Raw genomic sequence first — 23,210 nt, 5'->3', positions numbered from 1 at the left:
TAGCTTGAATCGAACGATAGGATTTCCTCACACCGGTTCACATAAGAGGGCACTATTCGAAAGTACCGAATAGCTGCGAATAGTATAGCAAAGTGGGAATCGAGCTTGTTCGATTTTCTTGCAGCGTATACCGTCTCTCGTTTATGAAATAATGACAATTTTGGTCTGGATTTGCCCTTTAGCAAAAATAAGCATGTAGACTGACATTCTGATGCAATTTAGAAATTGTTAATAAGATTTGCTGGGATGTAGGAGGAAGAAATCCTCACTGCATGGGATGGTGATTTGACGGTGCGGGTGATGGTTTACTCGGTGCCCGAATAGCGAATAGCGAATAGCGAATAGCGAATACCGAATACCGAATACCGAATACTTCTATGTGAACGCAGCCTTAGGACTACGCTTTTATGCATGCCTCGAACCAGAAACCCCTTTCAATACATTCCTACGATTTGTCCTGACAGGAATAATACATTTGGTATTCTCGAGAGAAAAGAAATTATTTCACACTAAACAACAGGTGCGCCAAGATACCATAGCTCTTACGTTGGGGATACCAGTATGTTGGGATGCATATTTTTCAACCCATGTGATTGTGTCTTGACATGGGTTACGCCACTGCCTATTCAAATCTAAGTGGTGTAGATCTACTCGGTCTCAAACTATAGAGAGTATGTATAAAGCGTGATTGTCTGGTTCAAACGGAAAGCGGGAAGCGCGCGGGAAATGGATTTGAGCATCTATCTGGCACTTGTCGCTGTCTTTCTTCTGTATATAGTTGAGGGATCGTCTCTAAAGCAGCAACACACGGTGAGATTGGATGTCTTAACGTGGTGGTCGCCTTTCTTGTAATTGCAATTTTCCATCAAGTGTAAGTGCATGGCTTCAGGGTGCCCGGAAGTCTGTTTAGGCCATGGATACTAATAATGAATCTATGATTTTATGTCCATTACAATTACATTGTAAGGAAACACTTCCATATGTGGAACGTGTAAAACGTGTGTATAGTTATGGTGTGCACTATGATTATAATTGTTATGATACTATATTGATCTACACATTCCCTTATAGATTCATCACTACATGTCGGATGAAGAACTGGTGGACTGGTTTGGGGTTAGAGCGCCCTCGGATGGTAAGGGAATACCAGTATGTTACGATTTTTAAAATATTTATTTTCTAATAAAGGAGCTACAAGATACAAGATATTGCGCTCCATTTGTCTGAGTTAAATAAAGATAGTGGTGTCGTCACCGTAATATTCATATTCTTTCCACCTCACATCGTGACATTTTGTTTTTGCGATTTTATAGTTATATTATCATCATTGTCGCCATGATTGTTACCTACTGTTATCGTATCTCAATAGAATTACCACTTCTCCGTTATCATCGTGGTTTTGATTACTTTAATAACGCTTCTGTATAAACAACCAAGAGTAAGACTGTATTCTATTATTTATACAGACATTGAAATGTCCTGGAATTATGGAATGTTTGTAAGTATTCAGCCTGTCTTATTCTTTACTCTTCTTCCTCGTCCTTGCTTTATAAACTTCCTGACGGCAAAAACCCGAGCATCGCAATGTGAACCAAAAAAAAAAAAAAAAAAAAAACACGTCGTTTTAGGTAGTTTTTATGAAGCAGTTCAGTTTAACCTGTAGAATGCAAAGACCAGGGGGAAAATTATGAATGGATACCCTTTGTATGTACACATATCAATACAATGTATGTCTTAATGAGAGATAGCAATAATACACATCCTTTGATCATGTACAAACAATCACCACTGCACTTGTTGGGGTCCTTGGGCGTGCCCACCTCCGGGGGTTTAGATGTAGTTTAGCCAGCGGGTGAACGCCCGGTCCTGTTTCTCCATCCATCGCTCATCTTAGAAGATATTTTTTGCCGCGAATGGCAGTGGGTGTCTTGGAAGAGCTGTTGACCCAGACGCAAGAAGAAGAAACAGAGAAGATTGATGAGGATAACCCAAGCAGAAATTAATTTACAACATACGTTGAGATAGCAATCATGATTTTGCAACTGCGAATTACATTACTCGCAGTGTTTGACACCAATGGTGAAAATAGAAATTACATTCAATTCATATCAACTCAATTCAATTCAATTCAATTTATTTCTACAAATCTGATAAAAAAATACAGTTACATTGTACAATACAGCGTACATCGTAAGGCAAATGAAATACATTTAAAACATATCTATAGGCTGTAAGAGAAGTGGAGGAATCAACATAGGCTTAAACCAGCCTTTCAAGGTCAATCCCCAAGAAATATATTCAACTATATGGACAAGACCAAACACACATAAAAACTTAAACAGAAGACACTACAAAGTGCAAAACCGACAGGAGGCAAGACAACAAAGCAAGTTAGCACAATGTGTTAATCCTCAAATGCATAATAACTGTCTGTTTCTTTTTTACTATACAATATATGATTACTATAGGTCCTCAATTGTTGTACAGTCTTTTCGTTTCACTATGTTCTATTTACCTAATTCTCTGTTATCAAAAGAAGTGAAACATATGTTTTGTCGAAAAATGAAATAAACTTTGAATTGAATTGAATAACATAATTAAAAATCATATAAAGCAGAAAAATTATTGACTTAATAGATGTATGCTATATCTTTTCTTGAATAAATTCAGACTGTTCGTACACTTAAAGCCATTCGGTAAGGCATTTCATAAAAAGAACCAGCATGATATATTGTTCGTCTGATTATATTATCTATGATTTGGAATATACAAATTGTGAAATTGCCTAGTATTATATGTATTTCTAACCTGAGTAAGAGTGAAACAGTTGCCGAAAATTTTGGGCAAGATATCATTAAGGTACGAGTACATAAAAATGCAGATAGTATATTAACAATAATCTAAACTTCTTCAAATATAGGCTGTGTATGAGTTAAGGGTTGAGATTTTGCGATAATTCTGATTGCACGTTTTTGAAGAACATGAGCAAGCTCTGTTATATGTAATGTGTATTCTCCTTATTCTTCTCCTAAGTTCCAGAATACGAAATAGTGTACCCAAGACAACTGACAAAAGAAACGCAAAGACCAACAGAACATCGCCGAACTTTCCACCAGTGGAAAACAAGCCGTGATGTGTCGGGACTACTTTATTACGCGCTGATTGCTTTCGGGAGAAAACACGTGCTGCGGTTAAAGAAAGATGACGGTGTGATATGTGTGTAATGACAAGAAGCTATAAGAAGTAAAAATTTGTACGTTATCTTTTGGACTTCAGTTTGCCTCTCATAACAGTAGACTTTTCGGTATGTTATGAGACAAAAAAAAATGTTAATCACAAAAATCGTTCATGATGATAAAATTTGAGGGTGTCATCTCAAAAATATTGCATTCTACACGCTTTGTGTTAGTCGATGGTCTTTCGAGCCAAAAAAAAAAAATCGTTATCTCTCTGTTTTATTTCAGAAATCACTTAACATCACAGATGTATTTCATTTACTACATTTCAAAAAGTGCAACAAGCAAGTATTTTGGATGCAAGTTCTCGCTTAATGCATTGACCGTTATGAACAGCATCTTACTTGGCAACCAGAAGCGATTTAACTTGAATTCTGAGCACTTTTTGAGTTCGCCTATACTACAGTAAGAAATTAAAATTTCCCTACGTTAAAGTATTTCATACATAAAGTTGGTTAACATTCAAACTTGTCAGCTCGATTAGGTTATCTAGGATGATAATATACCAAAACTATTTAAACGTTGCCCCCATTTCCCACCCCCACATTGAAAACAAAGAATTAAGACTTATGAATCATTGATCTTTATTTTGATATTCCATCAGATGTCTTCTCTCCAAGTCTTTTAATTCATCACCAGCACACTAGAGGGCGCTCGTCACTTCGTGCTCAACGGTCTAATTGCCACTATCGGGGTGACATCATTGGAGACAACCAATCAGCGATCGAGATCAGTGTGTGCAAAGGTCACTTGGTAAAGACGATATCACTACAATCATAATTCTTGCTACCACTGTCAGTTTCACCACAGTTATGATAAGGTTACTCTGCTGGCTCTGCTGATACTAGTTGATTTCGCGCAACAACTAAACCTACTAACCTTCCCAATTACTATTTTTCCCCTTGGGTCAACATTCACACCACTGGCAGAATTGTTAGACTTTCCAGATGTGGAAGTAGATGTTACGACAGGAAAGTAAAACGTAATGTCATGATTTGGACTCCATCGCATCGGAAGTCAGACGAATGGTGAATATGCATATTAGGAATAAATGTATTACATGATGCATTACATGAATACGCATGCGTCCTATAGAGCCCCTTTATTCTTGATATTTTCTCTCTGTTCACTTCTGTGCTGTCCATCTAATTCGTTCTGCCATTATCATTTACTACAGAACGGGCTGGTCTCCACAACGGATTCAGATTTCTTCATCAGAGAGGTCCCGGAGAGATTCGGAGGTGAGCTGTCGAGAGGCGGTGATTACCCTATTTACCCGCATCTTGCCGTGAGACGACCGCGCACCAGTTGCCATGGTTACGTTGGGATGCGAAGGCGAACAAGTGTAGGCGGTACGTATGTATGTATATTTCCAATACTCTTATTGTGAGAACTGGCGCAGTACATTTATAAACTGTTTAATGAAACCATGTGCTCAAAATGATAAACAGAAAACACATAAAATTATATGAATCTTTCTAAGTGAAGCGACTTGTTTCACGTCATTCCTAACGGTTCACTGATTGAACTCCAAACTGGAGACACGACGGACAGTGTTATTACCTTTAAGTACACCTGATCTATGGCTTAAAACAAGAGTCATCTTTCTTTTGGGGCTGGGAATAAGGAAGCACTTTCAAGTGAGGTTTACTTTCGAAGAGAATTCACCTTCTTTAAATTATTTTTTTTCGTCATTAATCGTCAAAAGCGATTTTTGCTTCGGTCATTTTGGTAATTTGTTAGATTTCATCACGTTTGGTACTTCATTCCTTCTTTTAGTATCTCTTATCAAACTTGGATTTGTCAAGTATTGCATGAATGAGTATCCATATTAGAAGAGAGGAACACTCGATTTTCAAAAAAAAAAGGTCTTTTCCATCGTTGTTTTACTTTTGCACAGAAACATCCTCTAGATATGCACTATGGTGGCTCTAAGCAGCCAATAAGACTTAGTAAAAATGCTTTCTAAGTTTTCAAATTGTATTCCCTTCTAGTATATTCAGTCAATCCACGTCACTAGTCGCAACTTTGTTTCCTTATTTTATCTTCTCGAAGTCAAGAGTGAGATAGTCAGGCGCTCAGCGCCAGATGTACTTGGCGGGAATCACAAATACATTGAGCTGATGGTGGTCGCCGACTCAACAATGGTTGGTTACCATGGCAACGAACTGGAGAATTATCTGAAGACGGTGATGTCCATTGTGAGTGCCTCATCATTTTGAGTGAATGTGACATCGACAATCCGGTGCAAAACAGAAATATATATACTTTGAACTTCCTTACATGCTTCCAAGTGATCCAATATGTCCGTAAGTTTTGTGGAATGTGAAAGTATAATTCTTTCAGGAGGTCCATTGTGAGTTAATTTATTAAGTTAGGCCTTTTGTGATTTGCAATGTACCCATACCAATTCTTGAATGCTTGCCTTTACCCAGGGGAAAAATATGATTGACAGCGGTCGAATCATTTTCCGTCGCTAGGTAAAGGAAGAGATAGAGGGGGGGAGAGAGAGAGAGCTAGAGAGAGAGAGCTAGAGAGGGGGAGGGGTAAGGGAGACTCAGTATATTCTGAGCGAAGCGGTAATACTTGGTGTTTTTATTTGTCAGTTTGTTAAGTTGATACGCGGCAGGGAGTTAGCGATCACGTTGTAGTTTGTTACTTAATTCTGAGGCCAAACGTCCCTGATATCCAAGAGTGAAAAAAGTTTTCTGAAATGAGCAGATACATTGCATACTGATGTTAAAAGTTCTGGCTGATGTGTTAATATCTACAGTAGATAAGAAGTATCATGTACGCGAGAGATGAAAACACAGGCTGTATACCTTGGTACTTATTGTCGATGAGCGGAAAGTGTGACGTCATATAAAGCCCGTATGTTTGCTCAATAATAATTGTTATTATACAGGCGGCAGGTGCGTTCCGCAGTGCGTCTATCTCCGCGAGTATCTCGCTACACGTGGTGCGATGTGTGGTGTTGGAGACGGATCAAGTAAGTTTTTAATAATATTCAAATTCAGTTCAAATTTATTTCATATTTCCATTTTCTCAATGATGACATTACAAAATTATTGACAACAAAACAAGAGTACAAAATATATACAATCATGTCTTTTGATTGTAGAAGAAAAAGAAAAAGAAAATATACTTGACACAAATGTACATGGTCACATCGTATGAAAATATCACTAGTAAGTATAAGAAATATGATGGGGCCTACATAAAAGCTTTAAAGCTTGTAAAACTGTAGGTTCCCGAGTTCATAGGCATATAATTTTACACGGAGAACGGATATGTTTGTCTTGACCAACAAAAATTACACCAGTACAAAAAAATAGATGAGTATTAAACTAATGAACCACATAGATATCGCACAAACCAGACTGCATACAAATCTCGCAGTGTTTGAATAACAAAAATGCTGTACTATTAAAAGATGTATCGGTACCATGAAATAACTTAAGTAACTTGGTGCTGCGGACAAGGACAAAAGACTGGGAGCGTAAAAAGGTTGCTAAAGGCTTGGTAGTGTGTATCCACTAAGTAATAACTGTTTTAATTTGCGTTTGAAGGTGAATAAAGATAAGGAAGAAGTGATATCTAGAGGGAGATCATGACGTAACACTTCACCCCTTCCGTGCTGTAAGGGACTTTGGATAGTGTGCACAATGCTATGGCTTTTCTGTATACCTATAACAGGGGCGGATCCAGGAATTCTGTAAAGGGGGGGGGGCGTGAGTAATATTTCTGGTGCCACCTCCGGGTTTCATTTCATTTTTTTCTTTTTATTTCTTTTGTTAACGAAAGATAAAGGAGGGGGGCGTGCGCCGGTTGCGCCCCCCTCTGGATCCGCCACTGTATAATTGACACTCAAAGTACACGCAACTACATAATCAATCTTGAGTCTATCCCCGAAGTGCAAAAGAGATGTCCTGTTCGACTGTACAGTCTCAGCGGCTGTCTAGTGGAGGAAGTATGTGTTAAGCGTAAGACAACTTCTGTTTTGGAAGCATGACGACGTAGCGGGTAAGGTTCTGGACGCTTAAACTAGAGTGCGCGGGTTCGAATCCTCCCCTGTGTGAACATCCAGGAACCAAAATGCTCTATCCTCAATGTCCTCAGGAAGAAGATGTCAAAAATAGCACCTGACCACGCTAAGGTAATGATAATAGCGGTACCTGTTAGTATAGTGATATTAGCATGTATATGAGGTTCGTGGGTCAGACTGGAGGTACATTATACGACTGTAAACTATTGATATTCCAAGCCTTCCTTTTTTAAAATGTCCTTTTATGCCATCATGTTCATCAGTCTTGTCCACCTTCGTTGTTTGGTTGGCTGGAAAGATTTAGGGCTGCTGCTGCTGTCGATAGTAACAGCGATAATCAACGAAGTTGCCTGATCATTGAGGAAATAAAATAACACTATCGGTTATTGCTTGCGATATGTCACTCATTCAGTATTTTCCTGTGCAACTGCCGTCGAAAAAAAAAATCTACCACCTACAGATGGATCCAGTCATAGAACCAGATGCGCGCACCTCACTGCGGAACTTCTGCAAGTGGCAAAGGGGCGTGTACCCGGAGGGCGTCGGCGAGTCCGGACACTTTGACGTGGCCGCTCTGATTACAAGGTTTGACAGTTTGAGTGTCGTTTGCAAAGAATGGTCGTAGGGACGCTTCGTGCACAATATCACCCCGTCATTATTCTTCCACTGATAACAACATCAAAATTTCAAAACACTACTATTTATTATATTTAGCGACACATTTTGATCGGAATGTTGCTACTTCTCAGTGTTGTTTTTCTCGAGGTGCAAGTGCCTACGTGATTGTTATCACTCACTTCATAATGCCATAAGCTGCAGGTATTTTATAAACATCAAAAAAGGGTTTGCAAATCACCACAACACCATTTTCTTTTCATTTACACAGATCACCGGGCATTAAACAAAGTTAGACAATGACTGGAAATTTATCAAATGTATGTGTCTTTCTTCTTTCCTCGACAGGAAGACTGCTTATGGTTTAGAAAATAAAAATTCAAAAGCATCGTGCTTTAAAATCACGAAAAACCACGGATAGTTCCTCATAATGTCGAATATCGTTTCGTAGAACAAACAAAGCTCACCTTTGTATAGAACTTGGGTAAACTGATTGAAAGCTAAAAGCAGAGGGGGCTACATCGTTTTAAAGCTTTTTCTATTACTGTACACGATTCAGGCACGACCTGACAAGAAATGACGTCATAGCAGGGAACACGGTGAAAGGCGTGCTAGGTCTTGCGCACATGTCGTCCGCGTGCGTCGCGTCCCGTCGGTGCCTCATCGTAGAAGACAGCGGCTTGGCTACTGGACTCACACTCGCCCACGAGATTGGACACACGTAAGAACCGTTCGGACATAATTATTACATACTGTATCCAAGCTACAATAACCAAACCATATAAATCTGGGGTACAAAAGAAAATGGGTTTAGACGTACAAGACATAATATAAGAAATAAGGCGCTTTTTGTTGTTGTTGTAGTTTGTTTGTTTGTTTGTTTGTTTGTTTGTTTGTTTGTTTGTTTGTTTGCATGACAGTGCAAATTTGCGGTAATGTGGCAATTGTTTTGACCTATAAGCTAAGACATCAACTGACGCCATTAAGACACTGTTTGTTTTACCTTGAAGTTTGGACAAAGTCATTGTTCTGTTCCATTTTTGAAATACACTGTATCTCAATGTAGGATAATGGGACTGAATTGAATATTTACGATGATAAGCATAACCATTCACAAAGTGACGAGGAGCTTGTTCTTAATTAGTCGAAATTGTTTTGGGATGGGGATTCCGTCCGAACTTATCAATGAAAGCAGTTATAATTTGGAAAAAGAAAAGTGGAAAGGGTAGATCAACTGTCTGAAGAGCGTGCCAGAGAGAGTAACGCCTAATCTTGGATCATTATGTAGTTATCTCAGTTCCCACCGAGCTCCAGAGCGTTTAACACTTTCTCTGCCAAGGACTAGCCTATAGACAGTGTTATATACAACGCAGCTGGGTCACAAATCTGCAATCACAGCACACAAAGGGTTAACTGACGTGGTCATCACTCTCCCGTCCTTCCTCTTTCTCCTCCTCTACCCCTCCTCTTCCTCCTTCTCTTCTTCCTCCTCTTCCTCCTCCTCCTCCTCCTCCTCCACCATCTCCTCCTCCTCCACCTCCTCCTCATCCTCCTCTTCTTCCTCCCCTTCCTCTTCCTCCACCTCCTCCACCTCCTCCACCTTCTCCTCCTCCTCCTCCTCCTCTTCCTCTACCTCCTCCAACTCTTCCACCTCCTCCTTCTCCTCCTTCTCCTCCTTCTCCTCCTCCTCTTCTTCCTCCTCCTCCTCCTCCTCCCCCTCCTCCTCCCCCTCCTCCTCAGCCTTGGTATGGAGCATGACGGAGCAAGGAACCCTTGCCCCACCTCTGGACACGTCATGGCTTCACTCGCCCCGTCGGGCCCGGGTGCCTACACGTGGTCATCCTGTAGCGTGGAGTATTTGCACACGTTCTTGCGGTATGGTATTGAATATCGAGATTATAAGAACAATCAACGATGTCGTAAGAAAGCTTCTGTTAGCCAGTATTAACTTTGTTACCTAATTTACTTCATAAACTCACGAGCGTTATTCATCTATGTTTTGCTTCGCCGAACTATATTGCTTCAGAATAAAAGTCCATTCTGTCACACTTTTTTAATCCAACGTATTTTCAGAACGGCATGCATGATATACTGTCACCATGGTTACAGTGCGCAATTACTACTAAACCTCATCTGATAGTCGTTTATTCGCCAGCCGTTTCTTTTTAACGCGCGTCGGCTCGAAAGCTGAGCAGAAAGATAATCAGTATTCTGTCATTCATAATTTTTATTTCCAGTGAAAAAATAGAGGCGTGTGGATACACGAGGACTATCATCTACGCATGTATCCTTACCCCAGTTTCAACGAGGAAAGTTCTGTAACTGTTTGATATTGCGCATTTGGATTAGCGAATAAGGCTACAATACAATTCTTTTCAAAAATGGTGTCTTTAACTTATTACAAAGGGGGAAACATTCGTTATAATATAAATATTGGTGCTCTGAAAACTATTAACAATCAATGGAAGAATGGTAGATTACCTCAATAACCTGACTTAAAGGGGAATCCAGTCTAAATTTCATAAGTTAGTCTGATAAAAAAAAAGCAAAATCTTACGAGTTCAACTGTAAAAAAAAATACTGAAATCGGATGAAAGATAAGGAAGTTATGACATTTTGAAATTTGGCTAATTTCTTCAAAACAGTTCTTGTGCAGTGGATATTAATATGCAATGAGTGAGCTAACCATTTTTATTATCATGCCCTCACAGTTTTCCATTGGTCGTTTACAACAACAAAAAATAACGAAAATTCAATGTTTCTGTCATTGAAGTCTGAAACATGATGTTATTCCTGGTTGAATAACTTCAGAATAGTGATTAGTTAGATATACGAGGATTTGAGCCTCGGGCATATTTGCGTTTGAATGAAAAAACTAGAAATTTCAAAAATTTATGTACAAACTTTATGGTAAGTTGTGAGGGGATGACATGCTCACTTTGCCATTCGCATACCGTTCAAGAACTGTTTCCAAGAAACTGGCGAAACTTCAAAATATCATATTTTCCTTTTTTTAAATTGATTTCGATTGAAATTATACCATTGAACTCGTAATATTTCACTCTTTCTTATCAGACTATCTTATATTTGGACCGGATTTCCGCTTTAAGAGGAAAAATATTTTTCCCCGTTGTATAATAAGGTAGGCCTTACATATCTCACCCTGCAAATGTTTTTTTTTTTTTCCATTAAGAGGTGAAATCATAAACACATTTTGTTTCAGTTCACCAATATCTCATTGCCTGAACAACCGACCGAGCATGACCAAAAACTTGACGCTCTACCGTGGGTGGCGCCCTGGCCAGATATTCCATCGAGACGAGCAGTGTAAATTCCTTTACGCGGACAGCACGGGGGCCTGTAGTCAGAAAATGGTAGGGAACTATCAGCAATCTTGTTTGGGTATAGGTCATAAAGAATTACCCAATTGTTTTAACAGTTGGGGTAAAAAGGATAAGGCTTTTGACTTTCAAGTTGAGGTCCTGCTTTTGAATCCTGCCCAGTGTCTTCAAGTCCTTGGACGAGATTGTCCTCAATTCTCACAAAGACTGGTAAGTCCTTTTGTACTGCAGTTATCTTTTCTATTTTCTTCTTTCTTTCTTTCTTTTTTCCCTATGACCAATAATTCTAATATTGTGGGGAATCCCGTATGAAGGCTCTATTTGTGTATATATAACACTGTGAAAATAATATTTTTCAAGTTTCAAGTTTCTTTATTTCACCAAAGCATGGAACATATTAAAAAACAATGCATACATCAATATTCGGATACGACTACAAACATATCAATAATACAGTGAAAAGGAAAAAAAATACAACAGAAATAGATTGACAATAACAAATACATGAATAGGTTTAACAGATATGCTATGGAAGGTAGCAGCCAGAAATGAAATGTCCCTTATTTTTAGCTGACCTAAAATCATTCATTCAATTTCAATTACATGTATCTATAGTGTGTTCAATTGAAGTAAAGTGCAGGAACAGGACAAGACAAGACAAGACAAAACAAAACACACAATGACAACAAAATACGGGATGTCTTGAATCATAAAGAATAAACGATTATACTCTTGACCTCAATGAGTTTGGCTATAATTATAAAAGAGAGTTTTTTTGTAACCAGATTTAAATGTATTCAAAGAGATAGCATTACGAATTGCACAGGGGAGAGAATTCCACAGGGTAGGACCAATGTAAATGATAGATCGTTGATAAAAAGAAGTACGGGATAGAGGTAGGTGAAAATCATTCGCGGATCGCGTGCTATAATTATGAATTTGATTATTAAAAGTGAACAAATCTAAGAGAGTCTTTGGTAATAAACGATTTTTACACAAATACATAAAAATGCCAGCTTGATATTTGTACATATCATTCAACTGCAATATCTTCAGGGATAAAAAAAGTGGCTGGGTATGGGCAAGAAAAGTGGCATGGGAAATGATTCGTATTGCACGTTTTTGAAGCACTACAAGTCTTTGAATGTAACATTCGTGAGCATTGCCCCAAACAGTTATTCCATAATACAAATGAGGTAAAATTATAGCATTATAGATTGACTTTAAAACAGACTTTGGGAGAAAACCAAGTCTATACATTACACCAATATTTTTTGATAATTTATTACAAACAAAATTAATATGATTCGACCAATTCAATTTATTATCCACATGAACTCCAAGGAATTTCACTGAAGACGTCTGCATAATTTGACAACCACACATGTTAATAAATACATTGTCAGTGTTAATTTTTTTCTTTGTAAATATCATAATATTAGTTTTTGATATATTGATTAATAATTTGTTCACTCGCAGCCAATTTGTAACATATTGCAATTCCTTATTAAAAACCTCTTGCAGAGAATCAATATTATCATGAGACAGAAATATACTTGTATCGTCTGCAAATAAAATATATTGTAGAATATTAGAAACATTGGGTAAATCATTTATATACAAAAGAAATAAAATAGGCCCGAGGATCGATCCCTGGGGCACTCCACATCTTATGTTTTTGTAGTCTGATATATTATTATCAATGGACACAAACTGTTTACGATTGCTCAAATAACTTTTCAAAAGTTTTAAAGTGACTCCACGAAATCCATACGCACTTAATTTAGCTAAAAGAATATTATGATCAAGTGTGTCAAATGCTTTGCTGAGGTCTAAAAATAAGCCAAGTAAAATTTTCCCCCTATCTATTGCACAGATCACCTTATGAATAAAATCAATCAAAGCAGAAGATGTGGAGTGCCCCGGTCTAAATCCATACTGATTTTTCTTAATGATATTGCACTTCGTAAGAAATTCAATAAGCCTATTGGAAATACATTTTTCAAAAACCTTGGAAAAAACAGATAACACTGATATTGGTCGATAGTTTGTCATTACATCAGAGGAACCACTCTTTAGGATTGGTACAACTCTGGCTATCTTCAATCTATCTGGAAAAATACCAGATTCCATACACTGATTAAATATTGCACATAGGGGTTTACATAACAAATGAATAGCTCTTTTAACAATTCGAACATCAATATTGTCATATCCAGCACTTACATCTTTCTTAAAATTGTTTACAATATCAATTATTTCTTTACAAGTAATTGGTTTTAAAAATGCGGTTGACTCAACCTTTTTAATATATTGGAGATAATCATACTCATATGAATCATCAAAAGAAGAGTTAATATCATTACCAATATTGACAAAAAAATGTATTCAACAAATTACAAATCTCTTTGCTATTTACTACTGTTTCACTATTACACTTAATAGATTTAATGATTGTTTTCGAATTACACTTTTTCCCCAAGGCAGTGTTTATCACATCCCATGTCTTTTTACTATTGCCACTACTGTCAGCTAGCTTTTTCTCATAATATTTCTTTGTAGCTAATTTCACCATATTAGTAACTTTATTTCGATATTTCTTATAAAGAGCTTTACGATAATCAGTCGGATTCTTCTTATACAATTTATACATTTTGCATTTCTTCCTTATCAATCTACGAATATCTTTTGTACACCATACATTATCATTTTTCCTGTGTTTACAAGTTGAAATTAATGGAAATGATTCATTATATTTGTCAGTGACTGAACCAAAAAAGTTATCAAAGCTAATATCACCATCATTTCTATCACATACCCATGACATGGATTCCAATGACCGTAAAAAATGTATAATATTATTTTAATTTAAATCCCTCTTTACTTGTCTTTGGTCTCTTTTTACCAATGAAATGACACTTTTACAAATGCAATAAACAGGAAAATGATCTGATATATCAGTAAGAATAACTCCGGACTGGATTTGGCAAGAATCATTGGTGAAAATATTGTCAAGTAATGAAGCGGAAGAGTCAGATACACGTGTAGGATGACGAATCAAAGGTAGCATAGAATTCAGTAACAACAATTCCACAAATTCATTTACATATTGCACATGCCCTACTTTAAGCAAATCAATATTAAAATCTCCGATTGGGGTCGGTCAAGTCTTCACAGATGCTCAGGCCGGTGCCTTTGAGTTTCTTTCTGTTCGTGAGCAGGCGTTGGCGAAGTCGGTATGATGTCATCTTCACAATTATCGCTCTCGGCTTGGATGATCCGACTGGTGGTGGAGATCGTCGTTGAACGCGGTGACTGCGATCAATGTCGTCTCGTCGTAGCTCCACTCCGAGATTCTGGTTGGCGATCCGACAGACAACGTCATCTGTATTTTCCTTGTCAGCTTCCGGGACACCAAAAATGCGCAGACAGTTTCTGCGGGAGTACTGCTCCTGGTTGTTCAGGTCAGATTGCAGTTTTGCAATCAGGTGCCGATTTTGTGGAAGAGTTTTAAATGAAATGACAAATCACTTGCATAAGTGTGTTGTGTCTCCTTGTTTTCGCTTGTTTAGCCCCTTACCATTTATATCTGGTTCTTAATCGTTTTAATGAATTGTAATCTACTCTTAAACTCAGGGTTACTGAGCGTTCATTTGCCATCAACGGTGAAATAAATAGTTGCTGTATAGATAGAAAATAGATCAATTTTCATCACTCTTCAGAGGTGAAAGCCGTAAAATGCCCATCAGGAGCGAAGTTACAGTCATGTTAATACTTTCCGTTGGGATCACGGCAGATGAATAAACATACCTGTGTGCACATCTCTTTCTTCCTTGCAGGATGACTGTGAGAAATTGTGGTGCGGGCGAACGAATGAGGGCGTCCTAGTATGCAGCACCAATAAGTACCCACCTGCAGACGGCACTGAATGTGGGGAGGGTAAGGTACGTTCCAACAATGAAGTGCTACCATGGTTGTGAGGGATAGGAGTGTGTTTACTCAAAGCCAATTCTACTCCCATGTTTAAGGGGACCTTGATAGATAAATTAAGAAAACAAATTAGGATCAATGTAAGTAAGGAAAAAATCACCTTGCCAATCCACATGGCAAGGGTAAATTGAGAAAATAGACCAGTTCGTAATTCCACTTTGCGCATGAGCATTTTGGTTTATTAATTCACTGACATAAGTATCTGTGATGTGATGATTATTCATGTGATCCTTGTCTAAATAGTGCTTGCCAGCACATCCACCTGATAGCAAGCCTGGTATTTGGCAATGTCAAAAGAAAAAGGTTGTTATTGCATTCCATACGAAATAATGAATTAGATGCTTGCGAAAGTGTCAACTGGTATGACGGACTATTCCGGTCACCTCTTCTAAACACAAGTTCATGCTTAGTTTGAACACGAATTCCATAAATTGGTATGTCGGGCAAGCTTATGCATTATACCGCTTTAAAATGAGTGAAGTGCTTAACCAACTGAGAAAAAAGAAAGGTCATTTGTACCAAGGTGTACATGAGCTAATTACGAACTGGCTTATTGTTTCAAACTATCTGCAAAGCCCCCCCCCCCCCCCCCCCCCATTCAACAAGGAAACTGAGGAAACAATCTTGCATGACCATTTTGATAATGATTGACTGTATAGTGTTTTTCATTATCCTCATTTCGTTAAATTTACAAACCATGGTTTGTAGCTGCGATCACCATGACGTTCTCTTCTCGAAAATTTCTCCCAATGGTGTATGGGGGGGGGGGGGGAACTAGCCATAGCTCCTCGTTGAATCACCCCCTCCGGTTTTATTTTGAGTCAGTGGTGTATAGGTGGAGAATGTGTGGATTACGGAGAGCGTGGGCCCGATCCAATTCACGGCGGCTGGTCCGAATGGGAACCGAACTTCTCCGAGTGCTCGCGAACATGCGGTGGAGGAATCCGGAAGAAATATAGACACTGCAATAGTCCCAGGTAATTACAAATCTCGAAACGCATGACAATGATATCGATATTAATGGTGAACATCGTAATGGCAACAGGTTTCGGGCCAATTTCGTCAAATTATCATGAGGTAATTATGTAAATATTTATAAATTGACATTGTTCTGTGTCTTTGAAGGACTGTCGTGGACTGGGTTTGTTGTTTCTATTTCTATCTTAGAACTATATAAAGCTTAGACACTTCACACAAGTTAGAAGTTGAGATTTGCGAGAGAATAGTATAAGCCAGTTCGTAATTAGCTCATGTACACCTTGGTACGAATGACCTTTGTGTTTTCTCAGTTGGTTAGGCACTTCACTCGTTTTCAAAGCGGTATGATGCATAAGCTTGCCCGACATAACAATTTATGGAATTCGTGTTCAAACAAAGTATGAACTTGAGTTTAGACCAGGTGACCAGAATAGTCCGTCAGTTGACACTTTAGCAGGCATCTAATTCATCGTTTTGTATTGAATGCAATAACAACCTTTTTCTTTTGATAATGCCAAATACCAGGCTTGCTGTCAGGTGGATGTGCTAGCAAGCACTATTTAGATAAGGATCAATCATCACATCACAGATGCTTATCTCAGTGAATTAATAAACCCAAATGCCTCTTGGTACAAATGACCTTTTTGCTGCTCATGCGCAAAGTGGAATTACGAACTGGTCTATTGTGAGTGATTTGTTTACTTCACTGCTGATCACATGGATTGTACCACAAGGTGGCGCTGTTGACACATTATCAACGAGGATGTGTGCACTGCCCATCAAACTTCATTACTGGTAGGCCTATAACACTTCCATGTACGTCTCCCGCTCCTATACTATATCTGTTCATACATGGAGGCCTTCCTTTGGGGGAGCCAACTGCATCGGTCTGGATACCATCCTTGAAGTGTGTAACATATTCGTGAGTATATCCCGGAGAAGAGATGGTATTGCTTGTAAAATGATAATCATGACCTTGGCTTCATTATGACAGTGACGATAATGTAAACAACGGTCGTAGTAATAATCATCACTACTGTAATATCCACTCACTACTGAATGTTATGATTCCATTATACTCACCTGACGTATTTCCGTGTTTTCCCGCTCTATCCTCATCATTCTCACGCCAGCACACATTCCACTGTCATGACTGTCCACAATTACAACAGCATGTAATTATCATCATCATCATCATCCTCATCATCATCATCATCATCAATATCATCATCACATTATCTTCATCATCATCATCGTCATCATCAACATCATCATCATTATCATCATCATCGTTATCATCATCAATATCATCATCATCATCATCATCAATATCATCATCATCATCCTCATCTTCATCATCAATATCATCATCACATCATCTTCATCATCATCATCATCGTCATCATCACTAGAAATTACCTAGAGATTTAACTCAAAGAATAAAAGCTTCCTGTGGCTGTCACGGAAATCATTCGGGCAGGGGTTCTTGGTAATAATCGGAATACAGATATATTTTGTTAAAGTATGTTGGAAGTTAAATGGAATCACAAGTATCTTAAGCAGCGTTTACACTTTGGCGAGTTGACATGGCGAGCTACGGCGAGTTAAGCCGAGTTGCCAAAATGAGGCACTCGCGATAACTCGCGTGAAGCTCACCATGTAACTCGGGATAACTCGCGACAACTCGGTATGGCTCGGCGGAGCTCGTTCAAGCTCGGGACAACTCTCCTTGAAGTCGTGAGCAGTCCCAAAATTTTTGAACATGTTCAAAATTTTTGCTAACTCGCTGTAAAGCAGCGTTTACACTTTGGCGAGTTGACATGGCGAGCTGTGGCGAGTTAAGGCGAGTTGCCAAAATGAGGCACTCGCGATAACTCGCGTGAAGCTCACCATGTAACTCGGGATAACTCGCGACAACTCGGCATGGCTCGGCGGAGCTCGTTCAAGCTCGGGACAACTCTCCTTGAAGTCGTGAGCAGTCCCAAAATTTTTGAACATGTTCAAAATTTTTGCTAACTCGCTGTAACTCGTGCTGAACTCAGCTAGACTCGTTATATACTCGCGATACTCGCAATAACTCGAAAGAAGCTCGAGATAAACTCGTAATAACTCGTAATTACTCGCCATATTTGAGTATACGCGAGTGCATTCCGAGTTTACTAGAGCGAGATACGAGCACTGCGATCGTATTACGAGTGAAGGAGAGGTGCCCGCGAGATTAGCGCGAGTTCAGATCGAGCACCCCGAGTTACAGCGAGTTTCGTATGAGTTTAGTCAGATTGCGTTGCAAGTGCACATTGACATGCCAGCTGAATAATAAATATCCAGTGTTCTATATTTTTCCATATATATTTTAAAATGAGAGCACATTTTAATCGACCCACGCATGTACACGTACTTTTAAAACGGCCATTGTCACTGTACTATTACAACTAGCAAAAATAGGAGAGGAATATGCCCCGACCCAAGAGATCCAAGAGTTGTGGCCATTCAGGTAGTTAAACACCGAAAGAATAATGTCATTCAAACAAGGGTAGAAGTAGAAGAAGTGCAGGAAGAGAGAATGGAGACGGAAGAGGAGATCAATGACGAGCAGAGACAGGTAAAAGAACAAGACACCAAACTAGACCAGGTCCAAGCTCAAACTACTGAGCATCAGGCCTCGCCTGTCGAACTGGTTGGGGAGGAAAATGAATCCATTTTTCTCAACTCGCAAGGTTCTCCGTCTGGCACCCCAGGGAAGACGAAAAAAAAAAAGAACAAAGAAGTCCACCCCAAACAAGAAGTCCACCCCTAAGAAGTCCACCCCGAAGAGACGAAAAACACCTCACTACATACACATTCACTGAAGAGCAAGAAGTAGAATTAGCAGAGTGGTACATAGATCACGATTGTCTGTAGAACAGGCGACTAAAGTCATACAAGGATACTGCAAAGAAGACAATTAGGTTAATCGAAGAGAAGGCCAAGGAGTACGATCCGGTGTGCTTCGGTAAGTGAAGATGAATATTAATATCTATCATTTAGGTGGGGGGGGGGGGGCCTCTGGCGGCAAAACGGAGTTTCGCTAAATATATTTTGTTGAATTCATTACCATGATTACTACTATGATTATGATTGCCATAATTATCGAAAATCCTGTAAACAACTGAGTATATGAATATAAGAACGACCCAAGTCCATGGAAGACCATTTCGAGTAAACTAAAGAAAACTTCATATATTTTTATTTGTCCAATAATATTCTATTCAACTGTGATGGGAAGGCAACATTGAATATACAAATTAAAACATATTTATGACAATTAACATTTACTTCTCTTTCTTCCTCAAACCCCCGAGGATCGTCATCTGTGTTGCATATTCCTGTCTATTTTGTTACCTCTTTATCACGCTATAGTCTTGTTTCCTCTTGTGTCGTCATGTCAGTTTTTTTTTCTTGTTTTTCCTCCTACAAGTAGTCTTGTTGCTGTCCCAGTCCTGTTGCATGTTCATTACTCTGTTTGTAGTTGTTCTATGCATAACTGTTTGTTCGTCTGTCTCTTAGTGGGCTTCCAAACTTTTTTGTGACGAACTTTTTGTGCGGATTTTTTGCTGTTTTCAATTCAATTTTTACATCGGACTTCTAATAACGAGGGGCCCACACTCTACAAGCTCTGTCTTTTTAGTGGGTCCCTCCGTTTTTTTTTTTCACACAGTGCATAATTATATTGAAAACTATTTCACTTTCGTTGTCTTAGCAACTATATTGCAATGTATCGATACTGTTAGTTTTTTTTTTGTGCTATTATTGTTGTTTTCTCTGTACAATTGTATGCATTGATTTTGTCACTTAAGAAAGTGAGATTTATGTTTGTGTTATATATTGTGGAAAAAACGAATAAATATGAACTTGAACTTGAACTTGAACTTGAACATTAATTGTGGAGAGGCCATTTTGTGTGGTGGACTTGGGTCGTTCTTTGATTCATATGGACTTGGGTCGTTCTTTGATTCATATACATGATACTCTGCTATAGAGATGAGAGAAGGATGAGAGAGGGCGCTACTATATGAATGTAAGAATGACCCAAGTCCTTCACTTTTACATTAATATCAGATTTAACTCATTCATTTCAGGCACTTCCGGGGGTAATTAGGATTTATCATTTATACACAAGATGAGTCCATGCATAAACTACAATTTCCCATGTCAAACTGAATTTGGCCAAAAATTGGACTTGGGTCGTTCTTATATTCAGGTCTTCAACTGACAACATGACATGCATAATATTTAGTCCTGAAAATTTTGACCCCCACATTTCGTTTATCCCGTTAGCTATATGCTTCACTGTATGAGAAACAAGAATTTGATGAAGTTGTTTGTTTCTTTCCATTAATTTATGTGATCTAAATTCCCAGTGTTCGATTTTTTTTTCAGTTGAACAGCTGAACAATTTCCTCAAGTCTATGAGGACACAGTATACAGCCGTCTGACGAACCCAAAGTCTGGAAAGTGGACCAGAGACACACCTTACAGTGAGAGAGATCAGTGGATTCTCAATACATTCCGCGTCCTGGAGGGACATATTGTGAGGATGAAAGGAAGAACATTGGGAAGGGTGAATATGCATTTGATTTTATTAATATCTGTAATAAGCTACATTTAAACAAAATATAGAAATCGCCATCGTGTGTCTTTCTTGTAAAAGATGTTGACCGAGTGATTTATTTATTTTTTGCAGACCTCTAAAGGACAAGTAGCATCCCAACCAAGAGAAGACGAATTAAATACTCTTCCCCCGACCAGGATACTGAGACTGATGGGCATGATGACAGCAGTAAGAATGACCAGACCACCCAAGAAGCTGATGACCCCCAGCAGAGCATGAAGCTGGTTCCTCTTACACCAACTTATCAATTGTTGGCAAGGGCAAGGGCAAAATGAAAGGGAGGTGTACAACCCCCAAGGTGGCCTCTGAAGAAGCCAAGGACAGAGAACTGCTGGAAAAGGTGAATTTGAATTGTTGTAAAGAAAAGACAGTACGGATCGAGTAATACATGTATTTTATGAACATTTATTTTTTTAATACAAGTACATGTACGAATAACAAAAATGACTAATCCACCATATTGTTAGAGGGTAAAACTCCGTTCGTGTGTTTATCATGATAACGCCATGATATAAAACCGGTGAAAAGGATACTCAACACGTACATTAAGGCCACTGCAACATTGTGGTTGATCGATTTTTAAAAATATTCTTAAAATGAGCTGCATGGCCTGTCTAATTATGTTCAGATTGATTAAAACAACCAAGAATATGAAAATAACGAACGACACACACTCACTACCAAGATGTTTATATATATATATATATATATATATGTTGATAAGGTAGTCCACGTGTTGGCAAGATAAAAAGATAAGTAACAAAGCTGCAACAAAGTTCATGCTGTATTCACCAACGGTTTATTTCTTCACACAAATTTTCGGGCGTCTCGCCGCCCTTTCTCAAGTGTTGATACTGAGAGAACAATAACAAAATTAAGCCATAACAATATATTGCAACCGTGTTACTAAGGATGCGCGCTTTAACGCATCCATGCTAGGCATCCTAACACCCAGCGCGCATCCTGGCAACAGTACAATGTTACGTCATAATGAAATTACAATGAGTATAAAGCATACATGAAAAAACTTGGCACGACTGATACAGAAGTAATTCCTCTGAATACGCAGCTGCGGTGGTAATGTAAAAGCAGTGCATTATTTCTTTCAAAATTCAACATACACATAAATTAACTTTAATTCTAGTGTATAGATAATCTTTACATAATCTGAAATTATCATGATCAATATAAACATTCGATTTTTTTAAATCAAACTGAATCGTCACACTGATGGTTATGCAAAATATGTGCAAGCAGTTTACCATCCCTTTCAAACTTCAGCATACACATACATTAACTTCCAAATTCTGGTGAGTAGATAGTCTTTAAATAATCTGAGACTATAGCATGAATATGAAATACGTGAAAAATCATATTTTTCTTCTTTTGATTAAATAGATACGTCACAATACGTCTCGGAGTGGAAAAAAGACTGGTTCCAAGAAATGGTTAAAAGGAGCGTCAGCATTATATCACTCAAGCAATATAATGATAAGATCTATTGCAGCGGGGTAAACGGGAGAACATACAACAATAAGCGGCGCACCTACTTGTAAAAAGTGTAGTTCGTGAGCCATGATAGATCTATGTTCATGCCCTGTCCCTGGAAGCTTCGTGTGCGGATGATTGTTTTTAGTTCTTTCACGTGTCTTTCTTCAAATGCTTCCATGTCCTTGTATAAAATGCAACATTGCAGATCTGTTAGTGTGTGATTTGGTTTGTTGAAGTGTTGTGCGACTGGATGTTGTGTTTGACTTCTAATGATTGTGCTTTTGTGATTGTTGAAACGTTGTCTAAAATTTGTTGTTTCTCCGATGTAGACAGCCAGGGGACATTGCTTGCATGTAAGGCTGTATACTACATTCTTGCTGTTGCAGTCCCCTGACGTCGGATGGAGGGTGTGGCCGGAGCCAAGTGTGATATCTGTATCTGTGATTAGGTGAGCGCATATTTGACATCGTTTGTTTCCACATTTATGATTTCCAGTAGGATTGATTGTTCTGTTGACTCGAGATCGTGTAAGCAAACTCTTCAGGTTGCGTGGCTGTCGTTGTGCATGTAAGGGACGTGCTGTTAACTCGGGAGCTACCGATTGGACTTGTTTGAGAGTAGGCCATTCTTTCCTCACTTCCTTCATGAACTGTTGTGATGTGGGATGATATGTTGTTACAAAGACTTTGCGTGTGTGTGAGTCTTTGGGTTTCAGATTATCATGATGTAGTAAGGATGAGCGTCTTTTTGCTATCGCGCGGTCCCTACCTGCTTGCACAATGTCTAACGGGTACCCCGCTGCAACGAATTTTTGCCCCAGCTTCAAAGACGCATCCAGAAATTCCTTGTGATCAGAAATGATT

The 23,210-nt window shown here is 38.6% G+C and overlaps 1 protein-coding gene across 1 annotated transcript in view; it reads left to right on the top strand.

Moving 5' to 3' along the window:
- The first annotated feature begins 1,083 nt into the window (after positions 1-1,083).
- Positions 1,084-23,210, top strand: part of LOC139725510 (A disintegrin and metalloproteinase with thrombospondin motifs 6-like) — a 40,257-nt gene continuing 18,130 nt past the window's right edge. The window contains exons 1-12 of the mRNA XM_071636594.1: positions 1,084-1,135; positions 3,841-3,989; positions 4,414-4,588; positions 5,292-5,437; positions 6,142-6,225; positions 7,742-7,866; positions 8,456-8,617; positions 9,637-9,771; positions 11,120-11,270; positions 15,077-15,181; positions 16,053-16,204; positions 17,064-17,127. Of these exons, the coding sequence (XP_071492695.1) occupies positions 1,084-1,135; positions 3,841-3,989; positions 4,414-4,588; positions 5,292-5,437; positions 6,142-6,225; positions 7,742-7,866; positions 8,456-8,617; positions 9,637-9,771; positions 11,120-11,270; positions 15,077-15,181; positions 16,053-16,204; positions 17,064-17,127 (1,500 nt within the window). The remainder of the gene's footprint in view (positions 1,136-3,840; positions 3,990-4,413; positions 4,589-5,291; positions 5,438-6,141; positions 6,226-7,741; positions 7,867-8,455; positions 8,618-9,636; positions 9,772-11,119; positions 11,271-15,076; positions 15,182-16,052; positions 16,205-17,063; positions 17,128-23,210) is intronic.

This window comes from Diadema antillarum, unplaced genomic scaffold (assembly GCF_040938485.1).
Source record: "Diadema antillarum isolate AM-2024a unplaced genomic scaffold, OU_Dant_1.0 seq00000048_RagTag, whole genome shotgun sequence".
Classification (NCBI taxonomy): Eukaryota; Metazoa; Echinodermata; class Echinoidea; order Diadematoida; family Diadematidae; genus Diadema; species Diadema antillarum.
This window is presented reverse-complemented; position numbering and strand designations above follow the sequence as displayed.